Raw genomic sequence first — 22,241 nt, 5'->3', positions numbered from 1 at the left:
TCAGCTTGGGAATGTTATGCCGGCTCCTCCCTCTCCTGAGCAAGGCTGTCATTTCCCTTTAAAACGATCGCCTACTTATTTTCCCACTCGGCACACAAGCCCAGCGAGTACAAATTCATTACCGCGGCTTTCCCTCAAAGGTTAAAAACTGAGCCAAAAATCAATTCAGGTTTGCTGACAAAAAAGCAGAAATGCTAATGCTGGTGTCGAGGCAGCCAGAATGGGATCCCTCAGAATCTGCATGAATATTTATGGTTTTTACATAATACTGCCTCCCCTGCTCTCCCACCGAGCGAAAAGCACCCTCTGGGATTAATTTAGGGGGCAGAGGAGGAACGGTGGCTTCGGGAGGGAGAGGGGAGGGACTTCGAGGTGCACCAGCCAATACCCCCCTCCACTTCCCCAATTAACTGTGGCGCAAGGAATACGCTGTACCGTTCTGGTCGCCTCGCCTCGGAGTGGATATTGTAGGATTGGAAAAGGTTTAGAAAAGGGCAGCTAAAATGTTTGAGGGCATGGAGTGACTCCCTTACGAGGAAACGTTGCACCATTTGGTACTTTTTTGTTCAAAGACAATTCAAGCAAGTGGGGACGTGATAGAAATTTATTAAAACTATATACCTATATGCGTGGCCTGGAGGAAATGGATAAAGAGAGGTTTTCCACCCTGTCTCCTAATGCTAGACCTCATGGACATTCAAGGAAGCTGACCATTGGAAGACTCAGGTTAGATCAGGCATAGGCAAACTCGGCCCTCCAGATGTTTGGGGACTACAACTCCCATCATCCCTGACCACTGGTCCTGTTAGCTAGGGATGATGGGAGTTGTAGTCCCAAAACATCTGGAGGGCCGCATTTGCCTATGCCTGGGTTAGAGAAAAGAAAGTCCTCCTTTAAGCAGCCCAGAGTTAAACTATGGAACTCCCTCCCACAGTGATGGCCACCAACCTGGATGGTTTAAATTGAGGGTTGGATGAATCCATAGAGGAAGAGAGGACTATCGGTGGCTCCTAGCCAGGATGGCTCAGCTCCCGTGCCTCCGACACTGGTGTTAAACCACAGCCATCTTGCCTAGTAGCTTCATCTTTCATGAATGTGTCTCAATTTCTTCAAGAGCCATTCCACTTGGTGGCCATCATTGCCCCTTGGGCAGCAAATTCCTCAGTTTGACCACGTGCCGTGTGAAGATTTGAATTTTCCCGTCCGTTCTGAAGCTTCTTCCATCATTCAGCGTCATTGGGACCACGGCTAGTCTGGAACTAAGGGACCTTGTGAAGGAGAGATCCATGCAAAGTGCCACTAGCCTGCTCAGGGCAAATGAGGATCTGCACAGAGACAGATCTGGGCTTGCTTGAGCCATCCTTGCTAATCTGTTTGCATCTGTCATATCAGAATTATTATTTTTTAAATAAAAAGCCCGTGTACTTGCTAGGGAGGCTGTTTGCTTGTTTCGCAAGGGGTCCCCTTGCTAATAGAGAAGAGAATTTCATGTGACGTGCTCCCAGGTCTGTCTTGCTCCTCAGGCTCAGCTACGGAAGGACTGTGTTTCCCTGAACAGACAATTTTCTCCTCGCGAGGAATCGGAGCCAATGGTATTTCAGCAGAAAACTCCACAATCAATTAAATCCTTCAATGCAAATGATTCCGCTTGAAGAAATGGGAACAGCCTTGTTTTGATATTGTAGGTTCGTTTATTTTAGCTCGCCCTCACTTTAGAGTTCTTTTGCTCCCCCATTCTGGCTTCACAACAACCCTGCGAGGTGGGGATGCAGAGGGAGGGAGAGAGAGACTGGCTCAGCAAACTTCACAACTCAGCGGAGATTTGGCCTCACCTTTTGTCCAGCACATTCCGCGTCATGGAATCATAGAACAGCGGAGTTGGAGGGGACCCTGACGGTCATCTAGTCCAACCCCCTGCAATGCAGGAAGCAGAGCTAAAGAACCCCTGGCAGAAGGCCACCCAACCTCTGTGTAAAAACCCACAACAAAAGACTCCTTGTGAGGGAGCTCCTTCCGAATCAGCGTCAGACAGAGGGACTCAAGAAAACCACAGGCCTGCTTCTTTCCACACCTGTAAAGTTCAGAGCCTGCAGATCTTGCCTGTCCTTGATCTACATTATCCGGCAAGTTTAATGGCCAGGGGAAGTCCCCGTGCCGCAGACCAGAATTGATCCAAGTCAGATCCCGATGCTCTGAGGTTAAGAGTCTGGTTCTGGAAAATGCCCTGTGCAGTGGCCAAAAGGGAAAGGTCAGGCCGTTTCTGCACCAGCAGGAAAAAAATGGGAAGGTGCAAGGCATGCTTTGAAGGCATGAAGATCGGACTACGAATATTCAAAAGAAACATCTAAATAAAAGAAATTTGGAAGAGCTCTTGAATGCACTTGTCAATCCTTTGCGAAACGTGCCGTGTGCACTCATTTTTCTACCTGCGACGGGTCAGATCTGCCTGCCTCTGCTACCCCAAAAAGGCCATTTCTAAGCCTAACCAGCATTACACAGTAGTGGCAAAGAGGAACGCTAATGGGATTCAGGAATGTTAATTAACCTGCAATAGAATTGAAGGAACAGCATCCAAAGTGGCGCCCCTCCCGCTGCCACCTCGAGTCGCTTTTGGTTTCCTAACGCAAGTTTTGATCTTGAAATAGATGCTTTTTGTGAGCCCAAGGCTGGCTGAGATTTCAGATGCCACCCACTCCCACGCTCGGCAAGCCGTTCCCACCCCCCTCGCCCCGTTCCTACGACTTGGCTGGTAATTATTATTATTTTTCGCAGCTGGAAGATGAAAGGAGTGGCTTGTTCCCAGGGCAAAGCTGCCTCGCGTGTTTGGAAGGCAGGAAGGGAACGCTGTTGGTGGAAACCCTCAATTTTCTAAAGCCGTGTTCATCAAACGGGTGAATTGCTTTGGGGTGGCAAGAAGGGAGAAGTCGGAGCAAGCTGGCTGCTGAATCATGCCCTGGCGATGCGGCTTGTTTTGTCAGGCCAGGGAGCAGGAGGAGGAAGCATGTTTTCCAAAGCCACAACCATACCCTCCAATATTTCTCCACTGAAAATAGGGGTAATAATAATAATAATAATAATAATAATAATAATAATAATAATACTCCACCCTTCTTACTGGGTTGCGCCAGCCACTCTAGGAGGCTTCCAACATATATAAAAACATAATAAAACATTAAACATTTAAAAACTTCCCTGTACAGGGCTGCCTTCAGATGGCTTGGGGGGGGGAAGCAGATGACTCCATACCCTCCAACATTTCTCCAGTGAAAATAGGAAGGTCCTAAGGAAAAGCGCCCACCTAGCAGTTCGAAAGCATGTCAAAGTGCAAGTAGATAAATAGGTACCGCTCTGGCGGGAAGGTAAACAGCATTTCCGTGCGCTGCTCTGGTTCACCAGAAGCGGCTTAGACATGCTGGCCACATGACCCGGAAGCTGTCTGCGGACAAACGCCGGCTCCCTTGGCCTTTCGTTGTTCCTGCAAGGGGACAATAAAGATTTATTTATTCTGTTCTGTTCTGTTCCATAGAGCGAGATGAGCGTGCAACCCCAGAGTCGTCAGCGACTGGACCTAACAGTCAGGGGTCCCTTTGCCTTTACCTTTAAGGAAAAGTGTGACATTCCAGGGTCAAATCACAAACCGGGACAGCTTCTGTAAATCCGGGACTGTCCCTGGAAAACAGGGACACTTGGGAGGGTCTGCATGACTAGGCTCAGGAGGCGCAGCAGCAATTGAATGTTTCTTCCCAACGGCCCCAACCAGAAGATGGGGAATACATTTTGATGCTTTTATTTTTAAAAATGTATCTAGGAAGCCTTCCTCTGAGGAGAACAGGAATCGTTGCCATGGAATCATTGTCTTGTGTATACAGAAAAGGGCAACCCAAATGAAGCAGAATGCTGGAAGAAGATTCAGGACACATAAATGGAAGGGTTTCATCATGCGGCACATAGTTAAACTATGGAACTCCCTGCCACAGGAGGCAGTGATGGCTACCAACTTGGATAGCTTTGAAAGGGGGTTAGACAAATTCATGGCAGGGGAGACAGTTATCGATGGCTACTCGCCACAATGACCGTGCTCTGTCTCCACAGTTGGGGTGGGGGACACTGTGTGTCTTTGGTCTTCCTTGAGGGTTTCTCATAATGGGCATCTGGTTGTCCACTGTGAGAACAAGACGCTGGACTAGATGGGCCACTGGCCTGATCCAGCAGGATCTTGTTATGTTCCTAAACGCCTTTCTGGATCAGGCCAGTGGCCCTTGCAGTCCCACACGGATCTAGCTTACCCTGGAGAAGAGAAGTCAGAGAGGTGGCAGGAGAGCTACCTTCAGATACCTGAAGAGCTGTCACATGGAGGATGGAGCAAGCTGGTCTTGAGGTCTTTTTCAGGAGATTCCGACTCAACATCGGGAAGAACCTTCTGGCAGTAAGAGCCGTTTGATGGTGGAACAGGATCCCTTGGGAGGTTGTGGACTCGTCTTCTTTGCAGGTTCCTAAACAGAGGTTTAGGGATGCGGGTGGTGCTGTGGTCTAAACCACAGAGCCTAGGGCTTGCCGATCAGAAGGTCGGTGGTTCAAATCCCCGCAACGGGGTGAGCTCCCTTTGTTCGGTCCCAGCTCCTGCCCACCTAGCAGTTCGAAAGCACATCAAGGTTGTTGTTGTTGTTCAGTCGTTCAGTCGTGTCCGACTCTTCGTGACCCCATGGACCAGAGCACGCCAGGCACGCCTATCCTTCACCACATCAAGGTGCAAGTAGATAAATAGGTACCGCTCTGGCGGGTAGGTAAAGGGCATTTCCATGCGCTGCTCTGGTTCGCCAGAAGAGGCTTAGTCATGCTGGCCACATGACCCAGAAGCTGTACGCCAGCTCCCTTGGCCTATAGAACGAGATGAGCGCCGCAACCCCAGAGTCGTCCGCGAATGGACCTAACGGTCAGGGGCCCCTTTACCTTTTAAAACAGAGGTTGGATGGCCATCTGCCAGGGGTGCTTTAGTTGAGATTCCTGCATCGCAGGGGGTTGGACTGGATGACCCTTGGGGGTCCCTTCCAACTCTGATTCTATGAGACGCAGGCCCTGGTACCTTGAGCTGCCATCTGGAAGGAAGGAATCGCTTTTGAAAGTGACCTTGACTCCCTCTGGCTCACTGCGAAAAATCGCTCCCGCCGGCAAAACCCACCCGACAGTTTTGTGAAAAACCTTGACGCTAAGCCTCTTTTGATCGCAGATTGGTTTCCATGCCATGTGGTGTTTTTTGGAGGTATATATGCAGAAGTGTTGAGGGGGAGATTGGAGAAGGAAGTTGTATTTCTGTCCAATTAAAGTAGCAGCCAGAGATCCATCCCTGAATTGTGGAGACGAGTATCGGGAAGCAGATGGTTCTGCCCAGAGCAGGGGGGATGGTATCTTTGTTTTTTTTTTTAAACTGAGCAGCTTCTGGGGATGCATCCAGCACTTGAGAACATGAGAAGAGCAGCTGCAGGATGAGGCCAATGGCCCACCAAGTCCAGCATCCTGTTCTCACAGTGAGCGACCAGATGCCTCAGTGCAAAACTGGCAGGGGAGGTCCTAGAACATAGAATCCCACAGTCGTTCTGCAAGCTTTTAGAAAAGGATCCTAAGGAAAAGAAGCAGAATATTCTTCTACGTTGCAAGAGCAGCGAGAATACTGGTCGCCAGGAAATGGAAAGGCGAAATGATACCGCCGAAAGCGGAACGGCAGGAGAAGTTGTTTGAACATCTCGAATTAGCAAAATCGGCAAGAGACAATTAGGAGACGGCCAACTCAAAGGTATAGAAAGGAATGGGGAATTTGTAAAGGAGATTTAATTAAACATTGTCCACAAGTGAAAACCTGGACATGCTTTGACTAAACCCCGCAATTTGCAAGTTAGATAAATAGATGAGATAGAATAAAGAAAGAAATGGAGATAAGGGATATGGAAGCAGTAATAATAATAATAATAATAATAATAATAATAATAATAGTAATGGATGGAGTGAGATTCGGAAGCATTTCTGCCTGCAACTGTTGAAGCAGAGCACAGACATCCATCGTCCTTTCCTCCTCCCTGAATTGTTCTAATCCTCTTTCAAAGCCACCCAAGCTGGTGGCCATCACTGCCTCCTGTGGCAGGGAGTTCCATAGTTTAACAATGTGCCGCATGATGAAATCCTTCCATTTCTCTGTCCTGAATCTCCTTCCAGCATTCAGCTTCATTTGGGTTGCCCTTTTCTGAATATACAATACAATGATTGCATAGCAACGATTCCTGTTCTCCCCAGAGGAAGGCTTCCTATATACATTTTAAAAAATAAAAGCTTCAAAACATATTCTTTTTGATCTCCAAGTTACGCCCCAGCAAGTGGTGGTCTGGATTTAAGGTCTTGCCTAGTGTAATGTCAGAATCGCTCCTGCCTCGCTTTGCTCTCGTGCACAGAAATCTCGAAAGAACGGTCGCCTGTTACACGGCGTGCAATGTGTGCGATTGCACACCCACAACAAAACAGGCTGTGTTCTTTCTCTTTTCTGCAGAGCCCCACGTCCAGCCCCGGAGAACCATCCCCTGCCCCACCCGGAGCCTTCCACCCAAAGGCCACCAGTTAATTGGTCCAACGTGGCCATCTTGTCAGTGGGTTGTCAAAATTTTAATAATCTGAACACAGCGAGGAGGGGTTGGTTGGGCGGGTGAAAGTTTCAGCGACAGGGAAAATTGAATCCCCAGTTCTGCTTTTGACAGCTCTGAAAATTGGGCTCCGAGGCAAGCAGGGAGGCTGGCAGTGCTGGGGAAGGAAGGCAATGAATCTGCGAAAAGGAAAAGCTCTCCTCTCCACCTCACGGCTTGGAGGGAAGCCAGGAGGCATCTGGTCAGCTAACTCCAGTCTATCAGAAGCTGATGGGCCAAAATTGCGGCCTGGCAGGCGGCCTGCTCTCTTGCCACAAATGTCATAGGATCATATAGCTGTAGAGTTGGAAGGGACCCAAGGGTCATCTAGCCCAACCCCCTGCAATGCGGGGATCACGGGTCAAGAATCTTTGACAGATGGCCATCCAAACTCTGCTTTAACCCCCCCCCCCACAATGAAGGAGAGTTCATCACCTTCTGAAGGAGTCCGTGCCACTGTGAAACAGCCCTTACCATCCAGAATTTCTTCCTAATGTTTAGTCGAAATCTCTCTCCTTTGGGTGCCAATCCCTGGAGCAGCAGAAAACAAACTTGCTCCGTCTTCCATGTGATTCTTGGCCATGACCTCGTGGCATAAAGCCAAGTCTCCACTGCCAAAAAAGCTCATGCAAAAATCCAAAATCTCAAGGTGTCGTCGTAGTGGTAGAAGCTATGGAACTCACTGCCACTGGAGGCAATAAATGGCCATCAGCTTGGCTGGCTTTAAAAGGGGATTAGACCAGTTTGTGGCGGGGAGGGCTGTCGACGGTTAATAGCCAACATCGCTTTGCTCTGCCTCCACAGCTGGAGTCGGCAATGCTTCTGCTAGCCAGTTGCTGGAATCTGCAGGAAGTGAGAGTTGCTCTTGTGTTCGAATCCTGCTTGCGGGATTTCCGCAGGATGCTGGACTAGATGGACCATTGGCCTGATCCTGCAGGCTGTGCCCAGCTTCTGAGGCTAGTCCAGGGCGGTGCCTGATGTTTTCTTCACCTTGGAAACCAGACATCTGTGCAGTAAATGGGATCTATAATCAGGGGGCAGGTGCAAATTATGCATTTCTCACTTGAACAATAGCTGGATCTCTCCTGGGGTTGTAAACCAAACAGCTTGTGGTCTGAAATGAGAGGGAAAGAAAAAGGGGGCTTGTTGGGACCTTATGGGCAAAGAGAAATTTTAAGCAGTGTCCATTTTCAGACTGTCTCCACCAGTTAAATTTAACTGCAAACTGCATCCCTTTAAATCAAGGGATATAAATGAAGCCAGGGGAGCTGCTGTGTCCCAGCGGTAATTTTGTGGTTGAAACCGAGCCGTCCTTCAGCTCGCAAGATTCCTGTGGCCTGGGGCAGGGCGGGGCGGGGCGGCAGCAGAGAGCTGGGGAAATCTGGGTTCAAATCCCTGCTCAGCCACAAAGCTGAACTGCGTGACTTTGGGACCTGTCGATCTTTTTTCTCCACCGGACCTGCCTCGCAGGGTCGTTGTGAGGCCAAAGGGAAGAGGGAATTATGAACTCCGCTCTGAGTTCCTTGGAGGAAGTTTTCCAGAAACCCCAAAGGGCTGCCCCATGGAAGATGGAGCAAGCTTGTTTTCTGCTGTTCCGGAGGGCAGGATCCAAACTAATGGCTCCGTCTTACAAGAAAGGAGATGGTGAATTTCTAAAGCCCAACATTAAATGGTACTTGTGACGTGGAAAGAGAGGCTAGGAGAATTCAGACAAGGCTTATATCTCTGCAGTTTGGAAACAAGGCTACTAATCGCCTTAGCTGTGATTCCTGCATCGCAGGGGGTTGGACTAGATGACACTTAGGGACCCATTCTAGCTCTACCATTCCTTGATTCTAATAATGCTGCCCCAGTGGACAAGAGGAAATGAAAGTATCCAAATATCATAGAATTGTAGGGTCAGAAGGGACCCCAAACATGTGAGGTTTAATTTTGGAAAAACGATTCAGCTCATGTCAAGCTTGACACCCCCCCCCCCCCCGCTCTGCCCAAGGGGGGGCTGTTATACAGAAACAGCCATTGAGATGGAGTCTCATGGCCGTTTCATACAATGCACTCAGGATTATGATGTGAAGCGTTAAAAATAAATAAAATGCTTGTTTTTAATTGGCTGCGTATACAGTACTGAGTGCATTGTGTGATGCGACAATGGAAGCAATTATTCTGCCTGCCTGTGCAGTTTTGCATTCTGGGGTGGGGAGGGGCGCACCAGAAAGGAGAGAACTGCAAAGCTCAATAATGTGCCGGGCCTTTTTTTCTAAACAGAAAACAAATTTTCTCAGAAGCTGTGCTCTCTGCTCGGGAACTTCTTTCCTTGCTACAGAGTGTGTCCTATAAGGTATCTTTGCATTATTGGTTTCCGAAACTCTCTCAGAAAGAAAACCCGTTTCCTGCAGCACATATTCTTCTTGTTGCTACAATTCTGTTTCCGTATTTGCAAAGCTAAGCAGGGTCTGGTGTGGTTTCAAACTGGATGGGGGACCTGCATTTCAGGGGGTTGGACTAGATGACCCTCAGGACCCCTTCCAACTCTAGGATTCTATGTCACCTTTTACTTGCCACTTTTCTAAACTAAAAAGTCCCAAACCTTCCCTCAAACGGGAATCGCTCCATTCCCTCCATCATTTTGGTTGCCCTTATCTTTTTTTCTAATTTTTATTTATTTAAATATTTTCATGAATGACAAACATCTCCTTTGAGAGCCAGTGTGGTGTAGTGGTTAAGAGCGGTAGACTCGTAATCTGGGGAACCGGGTTCGTGTCTCCGCTCCTCCACATGCAGCTGCTGGGTGACCTTGGGCTAGTCACACTTCTCTGAAGTCTCTCACCTCACAGGGAGGAAGGGAAAGGAGAATGTGAGCCGCTTTGAGACTCCTTCGGGTAGTGATAAAGCGGGGTATCAAATCCAAACTCCCCCTCCTCCCCCTCCTCTTCTTCTTCTTCTTCTTTTTCAATTCATAAAGAGTCCTTTTCGGCATGTCACTTGCATTCTGTGTGAGACATTGTTGTCATAGGCATTGTGAGGTTGTGGGGGGGGGGGAGAGAGAATGCGGGAGAAAGATATTTAATTCTTTTTCTTAACCCTTCCAAACCCTAAAATCTCCTTTTTGAGGCGAGGCGACCAGAACCGCACACAGGATTCCAAATGCAGTTGGACCATAGATTTCCACAGCAGCATTCTGATATTGGCAGTTTTATTTTCAGTTCATTTCCTGATGGTCCCTAGCATGAAATTTGCTTTTTTTCACCCATCCAAGGTGGTATTGTGGGGGGGGGGGGTTAAGGTCAATCCTGAGTCGTCTCATGCCCTTCGGATTATGTTTTTTACAACTATACCCTGCCACTTGTAGACCTCCAGTTTTTTAACTGGTAGATTAATCACCTATAAAGCTGAAATTGCTTAGCTGACGTTATTCTATTTTAATCAGAGGGGCTGCAAGTTTATGGGTACCCTTAAAAAAAATGCTGCTTTGCTTCTAGCGTGTACTTGGGATAAGAAAGAGGCCCCCCCTCCTTTCTACGAGAAATTGTTTGCTTACATTGCCGGTTATCTCACACTTTTGTCTCTGTAAAAAGCTCCCCGGATTGAAGCTTTGAGCGAAATGCAAATTAATTTCGGTTTAATCAATTCCATCAGTCGATTGGTTAAGTGGCAGGCCATCCATCAACTGAGAAGTCTCAAACAGCTTGACAGCTCTACCAGTTCTGCTTGTTGGAGAGCAGGCTTTGGGGGCTGCAGTGAGAACCACGGAAGGATTATTTCAGGGGACCCGCAAATCTACTTGCCTGCTTTCTCCGGGGACCAAAATAATAACAATAATTTTGGGGAAGGGGATTAGATCTGGCAGCACCTACCGATTCTCTGGAACTCCTTGCCTATTGATATCAAGCAGGCGCCTTCACTGTACTCCTTTTGGCACCTGCTAAAATTCTTGTTTGGGATGCGGGTGGTTCTGTGGTCTAAACCCCTGAGCCTAGGGTTTGCCAATCAGAAGGTCGGCGGTTCGAATCCCCGCGACGGGGTGAGCTCCCGTTGCTCGGTCCCAGCTCCTGCCCATCTAGCATTTCAAAACCACGTCAAAGTGCAAGTAGATAAATAGGTACCGCTCCAGCGGGAAGATAAACAGCGTTTCCGTGCACTGCTCTGGTTCGCCAGAAGCGGCTTAGTCATGCTGGTCACATGATCCGGAAGCTGTATGCCGGCTCCCTCGGCCAGTAAAGTGAGATGAGCGCCGCAACCCCAAAGTCATCCGCGACTGGACCTAATGGTCAGGGATCCCTTTACCTTTGCCTTTAAAATTCTTGTTTAGACGACTCTGTCCAGGTGCTGAAACAATTGATGTGAATTTTAACCTATTTTAGTATTTTCATGCTATCTGTGTGTTTTAAGCTGTTGTGAACTTTTCTTGAGTTTCCTGCTTCATTGTTATTTATTTACCGGTATGTATGTGTTTATTTTTACGATCTTGTGGTGTCTAAATCGAAACACCCTTGTTGGATTGCAACCGGGAACGACCACAGCATTGGGGATAGAATTTCTGCCTCGCAAGCAGAAGGTCCCAGGTTCAGCCCCCACTTTATTCCATTTTATTTCTCACATGCACATGCCACCTTTTCCTTTCGAGGATCTCAAAGTGGCGCACATGGTCCTCCTCTTCCAGCCCCCTTCTGGCCCCACAACGACCCTGTGAGGTAGGCTAGGCTAAGAGATAGCGACTGGCCCCAGGTCACCCCCTGAGCTTCCCAGCTGAGTCTGGAGGCTCCTGCCTGAAACCCTGGGAAGGCCATTGCTGCTGCCAGTCAGTGTGGGCAACAGTGGGCTAGATGGACCAAATGGTCTGACTCAGCAGAAGGCAGCTTCTTACGTTCCTAACTCCGATTCTGGACAGCTCAGTTGGTTAGAGTGCGGTGCTGCTAATGCCAGGGGGTTGGGCTAGATGACCCTCAGGGTTCCTTCCAGCTCTACAATTCTATGATTCTCTCACCTCCGAGCAGTGAGAGGCTTGGGGGGGTCCTGGCCCTCTCTCACACACCACGAGAACTTGTGAACGTGCAATGTAACTGAACGTTGCATCTTTCAAGCAACTGGTTCTTGAGATTCTGCTCAGCTGCTGGCGTCTTTTAGTTTTATTTTCTGTTCATTAAAGAGATTACGCTAAGAGGTACACAGATTATCTCTTGGACCGGCGCCTGCTCTGGAGCGACTCTGCATTAATCCCTCTCCCCCCTCTTTTGTTCTCTTCCTCGCTGCAGGACATCTTCACGCCAGAGTGCAAATTTAAGGAGTCCGTTTTTGAAAACTACTACGTTATATATTCCTCTACGCTGTACCGGCAGCAGGAATCCGGGAGAGCCTGGTTCTTGGGGCTCAATAAAGAAGGGCAGATTATGAAGGGGAACCGGGTGAAAAAGACCAAACCATCATCACATTTTGTACCGAAACCCATAGAAGGTAGGGGAGCGGAGTCTCCAGTTTTGCTTTCTCTGCGTTTGGGTGGTGGTGTTTGGTAAAGAAGTTGTGTTTCCTTTTAGGGTGGGAGGGATGCTGAGCAAAGTCAGATTGCTCCCCGGGCTCTTTTTCGCTCTCTTATGAAAATTGTAGCTGGGCTCACTTGCCCGAGAGACCTGGCGTTCGTTTGCTTGGCGAGCTACTTTGGCATAATGCGTTTTGTCTGGTCCTACTCTTTGCTTGTGACCTGTCGCAGCTATAAAATGATGAAGGTGGAGGGGGGACAGACATATATTTAGGGCCCTGCCATGAAAAGAGGGAGGGAGACATCACTGATAAAGTCCCATTATTAGCTGGCTTATGGAGGTATGTTTTGGTCAGGGTTTATGGATAGACCACCCCCAATTTCACATCTATTCAGAGTGATAAAGCTGAGCTCTGTTTGCATATGTGGTGTTCGATTTGGGAATGGCTCGTCATAAGAATTCCTGACCACAGTGCAACCCTGACTGGATCAAACCAAGCCGCCCAGGCTGCCTCAGTCCTAAGTCTGATTTAGTGAGCATTGCCCTACAAATGCACAGAGGATAAATCTTGTGCTTGCAACCATGCTGCTTGCCAAATGGTTACATTTGTTGGGGCGCGTAGCCTAGTCTGATTTCACATTGCATTTTGGGCTGCGTAATATTAATAATAATGATAGTAATAATAATAATAATAATAATAATAATAATAATAATAATAATAATAACAACAATAATAGTAATAATAATAATAATTTCTACCCCGCCCATCTGGCTGGGTTTCCCCAGCCACTCTGGGCGGCTCCCAACAAAAGGTTAAAAAAACATTTTAAAAATTGTGTACATAATATACCTTCAAAGCACATTTAAAACCCGTTCTTTCACCCAGAGAATTCTGGGCATTGTAGTTTACCACACGCAGAGTTGCAATTCCCAGCAACTCTTAACGAAGTACAGGGCACAGAATTTTTTGGGAAAGCACTTTGCATGTGCTTTAGATGTATGAAACATAGCATTAGCATTAAAACACAGTCTTGCACAATATTAAAAAAGAGTTTAAAACAACCTAAGATTTCAAAAATAAGATGGTTCCTAAAAACCAAACACCTCAGGTGTCATAAGCCCAGCGTGAACAGGTGTGTCTTCAGCATCCTCTGGAAGCTGTGCAATGAAGGTGCCAGGCAAGCCTCTGTGTGGAGGGAGTCACACAGCTTAGGGGCCACCACAGAGAAGGCCCTCTCCGCTTAGACCACACACACACCGCAGGCCTCTGAGGGTGAAGGGACAACTAAGAAGGCACCCTCTGCTCATCTTAGCACCCAAGATGTGTCTACTCTGACCCCAAAGTTGTGCGGAGCAATGCTTCTGAATGCCCGTTGCTGGAAACCACATACCTGCTTGCAGGTTTCCCACAAAGGGCCTCCTGTGAGGATGCTGGACTCGATGGGCCACTGGCCTCATCCAGGAGGCTCTTCTTTTGTTCTGGCATGCTGAAGAAACAGACCTTGCACCTGCGGGTGTTGGGTTCACACACCCCTGTAACCTGGGTCTCGGGTGCCAGAGGAAAAAAATCTGGATGGCATTGATGCCTTTGTGTGGGCATGTGTGGTTTCTCTGTAAGCAGGGAAGCTGTCTTCCTTCTGCCTCATCCGCTAAGGGCTGAGCATCCCTGTCCCCTGCTCTGACTCCTTCTGCTAGGAGGCCGGTTCTCTCTTTCTCTCTTCCCTCCCAACGTCTGTGATAAACAGGCTCTAAGCATCCCTTTCCCGGAGACAGACATGGGTCAGTGTCTCTCTCTCTCTGCAATCCCCTTAAACAGATGGCAGGCAGAGGAGGAAGCAAAAGCTCCCAGATGCTGTGGAAACTGGCCTCAATATCCCACCTTCTGCTGCATCCTCAAGGTCGCCGCTACGCCCAGGATGCCCTGCATCTTTACTCTGGAGTCTCAGCACCCCAGGCACAAGGCTAGGCCCCCATCCCTCTTTGCCAAGGCTCCCCTTGGGGGGGGGGGTGAATCCCTGCCCGCCTTCACCAGCCCTCCTCCTCCTCCTCCTCCTGCACTTTGCTGTGATTTCTGCCCAGTCTCTCTCCCTGCATAGGACAGAGGGACTTGTCTGCTGTGACCTTCATAGAATCACAGAACTGCAGAGTTGGTTATCTAGTCCAGCCCCTTGCAATGCAGAGAGGCAGTGTGGTGTAGTGGTTAAGAGTGGTAGACTCGTAATCTGGTGAACTGGGTTCACGTCTCCGCTCCTCCACATGCAGCGGCTGGGTGACCTTGGGCTAGTCACACTACTCTGAAGTCTCTCAGCCCCACTCACCTCACAGAGTGTTTGTTGTGGGGGAGGAAGGGAAAGGAGAATGTGAGCCGCTTTGAGACTCCTCCGGGTACTGATAAAGCGGGATATCAAATCCAAACTCTTCTGCTGTTGTTTGCCACTTTGCTGTGGTAAGATGGCTCTGCAGCCTTAATAAAGCCCCGATATGTGGAGCAGTGTAGGAACAGTGCCCCAACTTGTCCAGTATCCTGTTCTCACAGTGGCCAACCAAAAGCAGGACTCAAGCGCAAGAGAATTGTTGCCTCCCACCGTGGATGCAGAGCATAGCCATCCTGGCTAGGAGCCATGAATAGCCCTCTCCTCTCCGTCAATTGGTCTGTTATTCCCAAGTTGATGGCCACCACTGTGTCCTGTGGCAGAGAGTTCCATAGTTCAGTTCCATAGTTTAAACTCTGTGCTGCATAAAGGACTTTCTTTTATCTGTCCCCAATCTTCCAACATTCAGCTTTATTAGATGCCTGTGAGTAAAGAAACTGAAGACTGTGCACTGTTGAAAAGGTCCCACTTTCAGAATTTTCTAAAAACGAGGTTGTGTTGGATTTCATGGGTACCAAATGGCCGCTTTCTGGGTGCCATGGGCCCCGGCCATTCTGTGCAAGAATCCTAGCGAATGGAAGGCATGGTCTGCATTCGCACCGTGCAATCGAAGCGCTACAATTCCCCTTCATTTTTTTTTTTAAACAGAATTTATTAGCATTTTCATAATATAACACAAACCCAACCCCACACCTACAAATACAAAAACAAATACAAATACACATAATGTCAGGATTCTTCTTCTTATTTATATACCTTGCAAAAAAAAAAAAAATCTAGTTCTGAATCTTGACGTTTGACTTCCCCCGCCTATTCACCTTCGGTTTTAAATCAGTATACTATTTCCTTAACCACTTTTCTCTATAAAAATTTTTAACTTTACTTATAAAAAAAAGAACACAATTGTCTTAATCTTTCCATTATAACCTAAATCATAACCAAATATTCTTATAGCTAAACCTATTTCTTCTATCCTTTATCATGCTGCTTTTGACTTAAGATTCAATATCTCCTTACTTATTTAACATAAACTTACAATTAACAGACTTCACACTCCGATCTCGGATACCATGGCAGACCATTTGGATTATACATTTAATACTTCAACCCACTCCCCCTCTGTCCATTGTCTTTTCCTGTCTTTCACCAGAACCAAATCTCCAATTGTCTTCTTCTGAGTGTCCACAGATCCAGGCAACATTCACAACCAACCTTGCATCGAGCTTCTGGGTATTCATCACTTCCATTCTGGGCTCCTCCGTTTCTTTTTCTTCTTCTTCTTGTAGAAATCTTAATTCCATGTCCCTTGCCCCTGAGCTGCCACCTCGGGGTCTGGATATTGTAAATTTTCCCGTTCCAGGGCTGCCACCCCCAGAAATCGGTTCCTTTTCCCGGAGTTGCCCAGCCATTTCAAACCATCCTTCAAGCGCCCCTCCCAGCTCTTTGCCAAGGTTGGATTCCATTGTGTAAAACTTTTGAAAAGCCTCCTCTGTGGAAAGTAAGTCCTTTTTGTTTAAAATTCCACTCAAAACTTGTAGTTTCCGATTAAGCAGTTCCAGCTTCAAGACAGTGAGCATTTCCTCATCCTTTAAACCAGAGTTCAGTACCAGTGCGAGCACAAAGTCCAGCATTTTAGAAGGGAGGGTGGGTATCAAGTTTCAGTTCCTGTCTCTTCCTTCCTTTGTTTCAAATTTTTCCCACGACAGTCCCAGTCGTCGCCATTTCTCCGAGGCCGGAGTATAAAGACCAAAACTTCAAATGGAGATATTTTTTCCCCAGTTAACCCCCGAAGGGAAATCTCAACAGTCTCAGTTTTCAAATTCCAGATACTTTCTATCGATTGTTGTAGCAGCAGTCACTTAAAGAGTTAATTTCTTGCATCTCCCGAAGGGAGGGAGGCGGGCTGCCTTTCTTCTTTCCCCCAGATCGTTCCAAGAGTACAAAGAGTCAATCAAATACTCACAGCCTCTGGGTTCTTATCAGCTCGTTAAGGACAGGTAGAACTTAGACGCTCATCACAGGCTTTGTCGCCGCATTTACATCCCGGTTGGGGCATGTCCCCTATAGCCCGGCTCCGTCGTCCCTTCACCCCCACTCCCCCTTTACAGGGGGAGCGGGGGAAGGGTTCGGAGCCACAACGGGCACAGCCGGGGAGCCCAGGGTGCGGGACGCTCTTCCCGCACCCCAACCGGAGCCCCGCTATGCGGCTGCAGGGCTCCTAACCCCCGGGATGGACTGGGTGCTTCGCAGCCGAAGCAGCCCACGACCACCCGCAATGGCGTCGGCCGCCGGAAGTCTACAATTCCCCTTCAAACAGCCATGGCTTCTCCCAAAGAATGCTGGGAACTGTAGTTTGCTAAGGATGCAGAGATTTGGTCGAAGGCCTCCCCATTCCCCTCGTTGTTGTTGTTCAGTCGTGTCCGCCTCTTCGTGACCCCATGGACCAGAGCATGCCAGGCACGCCTATCTTTCACTGCCTCCCACAGTTTGGCCAAACTCATGCCAGTCACTTCAAGAACACTGTCGAACCATCTCGTCCTCTGTCATCCCCTTCTCCTTGTGCCCTCCATCTTTCCCAACATCTGGGTCTTTTCCAGAGAATCTTCTCTTCTCATGAGGTGGCCAAAGTATTGGAGCCTCAGCTTCAGGATCTGTCCTTGCAGTGAGCACTCAGGGCTGATTTCTTTGAGAATGGATAGGTTTGATCTTCTTGCAGTCCATGGGACTCTCAAGAGTCTCCTCCAGCACCATAATTCAAAAGCATCAATTCTTCGGTGATCAGCCTTCTTGATGGTCCAGCTCTCACTTCCATACATTACTACTGGGGAAACCATAGCTTTAACTATACGGACCTTTGTCGGCAAGGTGATGTTTCTGCTTTTGAAGATGCTGTCTAGGTTTGTCATTGCTTTCCTCCCAAGAAGCAGGCGTCTTTTAATTTCGTGACTGCTGTCACCATCTGCAGTGATCATGGAGCCCATTCCCCTCACAGAGCCACATTTCCCAGAGCTGCCTGTGAAGAGGGATTGGTTGTTAAACCGCTTTTGGAATTGCAAGGGGGTTGGACTAGATGACCGTCGGCGATCCCTTCCAACACTACAGTTCTTTGGTTCTATGAAAGAAGGCAGGGCACCACCAACCTCAGCCAGCCCCCAGCTCCTGCCTTCTTCCTTACAACCAGACAGGGGGGCTCCTCCTGTTGGACTCCCTGCCTGCCATTTGATTGGGCACAAGCCGTTGCTGAGACACACACTTCCCCTTGCTTGCCCTGGCTTACTCTCGCCTGCTCGCCCCAAATCCACTTTTGCAAGCAGCTCCTTTGAACCGATGTCCCGTTTTTTGAGGAAGGCACTTGGCAGCAGGGTGGCCGGGTGGGAAGTGCATTAGGCGGCAGGAAGAAAAACGCACAGTGGCAAGTCTTTTAGCTTTTAAGAAACACAGAGCATGCACACAAACTGTGTGCGTTTCACTCCTCTGCGGCGAAAAGCTCCCCAGCCTGCCTGCAATTTGGATGTTCCAACAGTACGAAAAGCTTGCAAATGTGCAAGACCTGGCCTTGTAAAATGCTCTTTAGTCCCGTAAACCAGCTCTGGGAGCCTCCATTCCAGTAGCACCTTAGAGACCAACTAAGCTTGTTCTTGGTATGAGCTTTCGTGTGCATGCATACATGTATCTGAAGAAGTGTGCATGCACACGAAAGCTCATACCAAGAACAAGCTTAGTTGGTCTCTAAGGAGCTAAAACTGCGGGATCCGTGGCACCTAGGAAACACCCCTACACCTCCAGCCCTGACCTGAAATAAACCCACAAGGCTCTGGCTCAAAGCTAGGAAGACGGAGCTGGGTCTTAGCCGCAGACAGTGGAGATCAAAGGCCTTGGCAATCCAGGTCATTGGGTGGGGGGCACCTGAGCCCCCTGGCTTGGTGCTGCCTGAGTCCTCTGTTGTTTGGGGCTGATAAGAAACGGGAGCCCAAGGAAGTGTGATCTCCCCAACCTCTTAAGAGCCAGATGGATCCGTGCCGGGAGCAACCAGCGTGGACTGGGGCTCCTCCTTTGTGCGTCTGGCATCTAAGGCTCCAAGTCGAAAAATAACTCCAAGGGGACTGAAAAGAGCCTTATCTGTTAGAGACCAGACCCCCCCCCGTCCCCGCCTTCCCCTCCGTGCTTTGGGGGGGGGGGGCCTTGGCTTGAAAGGGGAGGGTGGAGATGGCTTTTTGGAGAGATGCGTTCTCTTCTTGCAAGGAAGCTTTTCCCTGCGTGCGTCTCGTGCTTCCGAGTTGCTCAGAAGGGATGTTCAGAACATGAGAGGCACTGGGGCTGGGAGGATTTTGCTCAGTGTGGGAGACAGGTGTTCTGCACATGCTCAGAGGCATCGTGAAACAGAACAGACGAGATCACCGCTGCATTCGAAATTTGCCAGGTGTGTTTTGCACCTGTCACCAAGTGCCAGGAGGGAGCTGCATGCCTGGGGATCCTTGGATCTCGACAGCTTCCACACACCAGCAACACACCCTGCAGAATTATCTCCGTTGTGGTTTATCCGCACAATCAGAATGGATTTCAGGAACCAAAAAGTCGTATTGAAAAATGCGACTTTCGAGCTGCCTGGCCCCAAAATGGCAACTAGGCGTTCTGTTTTGGCAACTGCAACCTCGGTTTAAGGAGCCCAAAGGTAAAATGGGGTAGGGGGGTTACCCTGTACTTTACGGCTTGGTTCACTTGCTAGAGCAATCAAGCTAGTCCACAAATTAATAAGATATTGTTGGCAGAGAACAGCCTTTTTTTGCACACACACCTACACCCCTTTTGCAGGATTTGCTTGGAAATTTATTGTTGTAATTTGTTGCATTTATACCCCACCTATTTCTCCCAAGAGCTCAAGTTGGCATAAATGTCTCCGCACCCCCCCCCATTTAATTCCCAAAACAACCCTGTCGAGAGGCAGTGACTGGCACCACCCAGTGGGCTTCATGGCCAAGTGGGGATTAGAACCCTGGTATCCCAGGGCAGCACCACTGACCCTCAGATCAGACCATACATTGACCTGTTTCCTGCAGACACCTGGTTGGCCACCATGAGAACAGGATGGGCCTCTGGCCTGATCCAGTTGGGCTTGCCATATGTTCTTATGGATTCCAGGAGGGATCTAAATACATTAAATCAGTGGTCAGCAAACTTATTCCGCAGGGGGCCGGTCCACCGTCCCTCAGAACTTGTGGGGGGCCGGACTATATTTTTGGGGAAAATATAAACGAATTCCTATGCCCCACAAAATAACCCAGAGATGCATTTTAAATAAAAGGGCACATTCTACTCATGTAAAAACACGCTGATTCCTGGACCGTCCATGGGCAGGATTGAGAAGGCGATTGGGCCGGATCCAGCCCCCAGGCCTCAGTTTGCCTCCCCATGCAGAAAAATAATATCAGTGACATTTTTGCAGAATGCATGCAGTTTGGAGAGGCCCTTGGCTCTTGACGCATGCAGCCCTTTCCGCTAACGCCGGCTCCCTTTTTTTTCCTTCTCTTTCCAGTGTGCATGTACAGAGAGCCATCGCTGCATGAAATTGGAGAGAAGCAAGGCCGCTCCAGGAAAAGTTCGGGGACGCCCACCATGAACGGAGGCAAAGTCGTCAACCAGGACTCGACATAGCTGAGAGGACGGACAGCCACCCACCCACCCACCCCTGCATCCGAGGCCTTCCTCACCCTCCCACCCACCCAGCCACTCATCCCACCCAACGAACCCTCACCGAGACAGCGGCAGCAGGAGGAGCAGAGGCACGAGCTTCCAGTAGCGGCTAAGATTCTGAACTCAACCCTTTTTTCCTTTGTGTAGGACGAGGAGATCTTGCCTGTTGCAATGTTTTAGAGTACAAAATACACACCCGGCCACACATGCCCAAAGCGAAGGGGGGAAGGGGGGAAAATGATATACATGGATATATATACAGTTATAAATATATATATAATATATATATTTTCAATCGGGACTCCATTAGCATTTTAAAAATAATAATAACGACAAATAAAAGCAGCAAAACTGTTTGCTCCGTGATCCAAGGGGGAGGGGAATTGTTCATCTCTGCATAATAACGACTAACAATAATTATAACAGATTATTATCTAACAAATAATAAATGACTAAATAAATAAAGGTGTTATCTTTAAAAAATAAAACGAATTTGCTTTTGGAGAATTGAGCTCAGTTTGTGGCGTGGGAGCGAAGTGTGGAAGTTGCGAACCGGGTGCTGTGGGGCTCCGAATGTGCGGCCGTACCCCCTCGTTGAGTTTTCAGCAAACCAGATCCTTGCAGGTTTCAGCTGGAGGGGAAGGAATGGGTTTTGCTTAATGCATCATCCGAATCTCAGGTTCCTTTCAGGATTTCCTCCCTCTCTAATAACTCAAGATCTCATGGACATCCAACGGAGATGAAGGTTCGGGATGGGTTAAACAAAGTCTGTAACACAATGCACAGCTGAAAGGAAAAGCTCAGGCGGTGGAGAGTGAGACTCTTCATCTCGGGGTCGTGGGTTCGAGCCCCACGTTGGCCAAAAGATTTCCACATTGCAGGGGGTTGGACTAGATGACCATCAGGACCCCTCCAACGCTACAGTTCTATGGTTGTATACAGACCCGTCTTAAGGGGATCTGCCGCCCTGGCGCGGCTATCCCTCCGGCGCCCCCGCCATGCCGCCTCTCCGCCGCCTCCCTCCCGCGCTTGCCGCCCCTTGGGAGGGGGGTGGGCGAGCGGGGGGTGAGGGGCGTGGCGCTGGAGCGGCGCGGGGCTCTGCGCGCCCTTCCAGCGCTTCCGGGATGGGAGGCGAGGGCGGCCGGCTCGCGCTCGCGCTCTGCGCGCAGCTGGACGGCGCGGCGCTGCTGGGCAGCTCGCGCTGCATCGGGCGGGCGGCCGGCTGCGCGCGGGAGCGCGAGCCGGCCGCCCTCGCCTCCCAGAGCCCCAGCTGGAGTGCTGGAAGGTCGCGCAAAGCCCCGCGCCGCTCCAGCTGGGGCTCTGGGAGGCGAGGGCGGGCGGCTTACAGCCCGCCCGCCGGCGCGCGAGTGCCCGCCTGCCCGTGGGGGCGGGGGCGGGTTGGGGAGGAGGAGCCCGGTATGCCGGCGGGCTCGCGGGGGCGCCCCTGGGGCGCCCAGCGCCCTGGCGCACCGCGCCACCGGCTTCTATGGATGAGACGGCTCTGGTTGTATAGGAGGCAGTGGTGGCCACTGGGTGTCCTGGATGGTTTTAAAAGAGGATCAGACCAGTTCATGGAGACGAGGCCAGTAATGGCAACTAGCCAGCGTGGCTGCGTTCTGCCTCCGCAGTTACGATGAAGGCAATGAGGCTTCTGAATCCCAGTTTCCGGAAGTCGCAGGAGGGCAGAGGTGCTCAGATCCTGCTTGCTGGTTTACCATGATGGGCATCTGGTTGGCCAATGTGAGAACAGGATGCTGGCCTAGATGGGCCATTGGCCTGATCCAGCAGCAGGCTCTTCTTCTGTTCTCGGAACATTTGGGGGGGGGGTGTCACCAGGTTGGTGAAAAACAGTGAGAGAAAGGACAGCTCTTCTCCCCCCCCCCTTTCCTTTTCTTTCCAGACTTTCTGACAGTAAGAGCTGTCCGACAGTGGGATTTGCTGCCAAGGAGTGTGGTGGAGTCTCCTTCTTTGGAGATCTTTAAGCGGAGGTTTGACAGCCATCTGTCAGGAATGCTTTGGTGGTGTTTCCTGCTTGGCAG

At 49.5% G+C, this 22,241-nt stretch overlaps 1 protein-coding gene across 3 annotated transcripts in view; it reads left to right on the top strand.

Moving 5' to 3' along the window:
- FGF12 (fibroblast growth factor 12) overlaps positions 1 to 20,185 on the top strand; it is a 215,718-nt gene extending 195,533 nt beyond the window's left edge. For all 3 annotated transcript variants that reach the window (XM_033150935.1, XM_033150934.1, XM_033150933.1), the window contains 2 exons: positions 11,918 to 12,116; positions 20,045 to 20,185. In XM_033150935.1, the coding sequence (XP_033006826.1) occupies positions 11,918 to 12,116; positions 20,045 to 20,163 (318 nt within the window). In that variant the 3' untranslated portion in view covers positions 20,164 to 20,185. The remainder of the gene's footprint in view (positions 1 to 11,917; positions 12,117 to 20,044) is intronic.
- The last annotated feature ends 2,056 nt before the right edge of the window (positions 20,186 to 22,241 follow it).

Source organism: Lacerta agilis, chromosome 5, assembly GCF_009819535.1.
Source record: "Lacerta agilis isolate rLacAgi1 chromosome 5, rLacAgi1.pri, whole genome shotgun sequence".
NCBI classification, from domain to species: domain Eukaryota; kingdom Metazoa; phylum Chordata; class Lepidosauria; order Squamata; family Lacertidae; genus Lacerta; species Lacerta agilis.
The sequence above is the reverse complement of the archived record's forward strand: the minus strand, read 5'-3'. Positions and strand labels throughout refer to the sequence as shown.